General features: G+C 58.4%; 2 protein-coding genes across 2 annotated transcripts; both read left to right on the top strand.

Annotated features, from left to right (window-relative positions):
- Positions 1-170, top strand: ENH_00030950 (hypothetical protein; the record flags this gene model as incomplete). The annotated part of the gene is made up of 1 exon (XM_013580152.1): positions 1-170. A coding segment is annotated over one exon (170 nt), but the record flags the coding sequence as incomplete, so codon positions are not given.
- Positions 171-1,741: 1,571 nt separating this feature from the next.
- ENH_00030960 (hypothetical protein, conserved) lies at positions 1,742-2,698 on the top strand (the record flags this gene model as incomplete). Its single annotated transcript, XM_013580153.1, has 1 exon — positions 1,742-2,698. One exon carries the CDS (start codon positions 1,742-1,744, stop codon positions 2,696-2,698), a length of 957 nt encoding a protein of 318 aa, XP_013435607.1.
- Positions 2,699-2,884: the final 186 nt, after the last annotated feature.

Genomic DNA, 2,884 nt, shown 5'->3' on the forward strand with positions numbered 1-2,884 from the left:
CAGCAGCAGCAGCAGCAGCAGCAGCAGCAGCAGCAGCAGCAGCAGCAGCAGCAGCAGCAGTAGCAGCAGCGGCAGCGGCACGGCAGCAGCAGCGGCGGCGGGGGCGGAGGGAGGAGAGGCAGCAGCAACAGCAAACGCAGCAGCAGCAAGCGCAGCAAGAGGAGAACTGAGAGCAGCAGCAGCGGGGCCAGCAGCAGCAGAAGTACTAACAGCAGCAGCAGCAGCAGCAGCAGCAGCAGAAAACCCTTGCTGCAGCAGCGGGGCACAACCTCCAACGCCAACACCCCAAACTCCAAACCCCAAACCCCAAACCCCAAACCCTAAACCCTAAACCCTAAACCCTAAACCCTAAACCCTAAACCCTCCCTCGTTTACCGTAAAAGTACTCCAAATTGTTAATCTGCAAACCACTGTGCCAAACACCTTCAATAGGACGCCCCAGCAGCATCGGGGCCAAACGCGCAGCCCTGCAAACCCCAAACCCTAAACCCTAAACCCTAAACCCTAAACCCTAGACTCTAAACTGCTGGCGCCTAGCCCCATAGCCCAAACCCTAAACCCCAAACCCTAAACCTCAAACCCCAAGCAGTGATTTTCAAACCCTGCAAGGGAGACTTCTAACGAGAAGGCCTAAACCCTAAACCCTAAACACTAAACCCTAAACCCTGCACCGCAGGACACAAATCGTAAACCCTAAACCCTAGACTTTACGCCCTAAACCCTAAACCCTAAACCCTAAACCCTCACATTCCTCTGGAAATGTCGTACACCCGGAGAATGACGGGAGTGCCGCTCGCCATCTTCGCTGCTGCTGCTGCTGCTGCTGCTGCTGTTGCTGCTGCTGCTGTTGCTGCTGCTGCTGCTGTTGCTGCTTTGAACGGCCTCGATCATGCAGATTTCACAAGGTTAAGTTGCTGCTGTTGCTGCTGCTGCTGCCTCTGCTGCTGCTGCTGCGTCGACTGTGAGCTGCTGCTGCTGCTGTCGGAGCTGCTGCTGCTGCGATTCTACTGAACTGGAACAAAGAACTGCTGACGAGAAAATTGGGACTGCTGCTGCTGCTGCTGCTGTTGCTGCTGCTGCAACTCTTGCTGCCGCTGCTTGTGCTGCTGCTGCTGCTGTCGGCAGCGCATGCAGCTGCTGCTGCTAGCAGCAGCAGCAGCAGCAATGCCGGCAGCAGCAGCAGCAGCAGCAAATAGAGATCTTCTACAGCTTTTTAAAATGCTGCCTCAAAGATAAAAGCAAAAAGAAAGTTAGTGGGGTTGCCTGTGCACAGTGACGCGGTGTATGTACAGCAGCAGCAGCAGCAGCAGCAGCAGCAGCAGCAACAGCAGCAGCAGCAGCAGGGGCTGCAGCTGAGCCCGTAATCCTCTTAGTGGCAACAACTACAGCCACGCGAGTAGCAGCAACAGCAGCAACAGCAGCAGCAGCAGCAGCAGTGGCAGCAGCAGCGGCAGCAGCAGCAGCGCCAGTGCTGCAGTGTCTTTGAATCCCCGCTCACTCCGGTGCTGCTGCCTTCGCTGCTGCTGCTGCTGCAGCACCAGCAGCAGCAGCAGGAGCTGCAGTGTCGCTGCGACAGCAGCAGCAGCGGTGGCAGCGACAGCAGCAGAAACGGCAGCAGCCGTGGAAGCAGCAGCAGCAGCAGCAGCAGCAGCCACACAGCAGCAGCATCGCCCACAGTAGCAGCAACGGCAGCGGTAGCAGCAGTAGCAGCAGCAGCAGCAGCAGCAGCAGGAGTTTCATAATGGCTTCATTCGCCAGAGGCAACGCTGCAGCAACAGAGGCAGCTGCAAGCGCAGCAGCAGCAGCAGAAGCAGCAGCAGCAGCAGCAGCAGCAGATAGAGGTGCACATAGTGATCTGCCCATCAGCAGCATCAGCCGCAGCAGCAGCAGAATCTGCAGCCGCAGCAGCAGCAGAATCCGTGGCCGCAGCAGCAGCAGAATCTGCAGCAGCAGCAGCAGCAGCAAAATGTGCAGCCCCAGCGTCAGCAGGATCTGCAGCCGCAGCAGCAGCAGAAGCGAGCGGGAGGAGAGCTGCAGCAGCCATCAGCAGCAAATTCAAAACAGCAGCAGCAGCAGCAGCAGCAGCAGCAGCAAGTGCGCTGAGCAGGGAGATGGCGAGTGCAGCAGCAGCAGCAGCAGAGGCTGCAGCCCCAGCAGCAGCAGAAGCAAACGGGAGGACAGCTGCGGCAGCCATCAGCAGCAAACTCAAAGCTGCAGCAGCAGCAGCAGCAGCAGCAGCAGCAGCAGCAGCAGCAGCAGCAAATGCGCTGAGCAGGTAGATGGCGCGTGCAGCAGGATCAGCAGCAGAGGCCGCAGTAACAGCAGCAGCAGAAGCAGCAGCAGCGGAAGCAGCAAGAGCAGCAGCAGCAGCAGCTGCAGCAGGAGCAGCAGCAGGTCGAAGGACGATGCCTCGGAATGCGAGAGCAGCAGCAACTGGGAGGTGCACCAGCAGCAGCAGCAGCAGCAGCAGCAGCAGCAGCAGCAGCGGCTGCTGCATGCAATTGACGAGGCAGAGCGGCTAGCCAGCGACACACTAGAGGCGATGCAGCAGCAGCAGCAGCAGCAGCAGCAGCAGCAGCAGCAGCAGCAGCAGCAGCAGGGTGTATGGCTGCCGCCTTTGGGGCCATCCTGGAGCGTGGCATCTCATCTGCGGTCTCTGAGGGACTTCAAAGGCAAGGGTTTAGGGTTTAGGGTTTAGGGTTTAGGGTTTAGGGTTTAGGGTTTAGGGTTTAGGGTTTAGGGTTTGGAACTAGCCCTCGCACCGGAGCAAATCATCGCGCGCAAACCCAAACCCTATGCCCTCACAGCGCGTAGGGTTTAGGGTTTAGGGCCTAGGGTTTAGGGTTTAGGGTTTAGGGTTTAGGGTTTAGGGTTTAGGGTTTAG

The sequence above is a fragment of the Eimeria necatrix genome, genomic scaffold, assembly GCF_000499385.1.
Source record: "Eimeria necatrix Houghton genomic scaffold, Enh_scaff2269, whole genome shotgun sequence".
NCBI classification, from domain to species: Eukaryota; Apicomplexa; class Conoidasida; order Eucoccidiorida; family Eimeriidae; genus Eimeria; species Eimeria necatrix.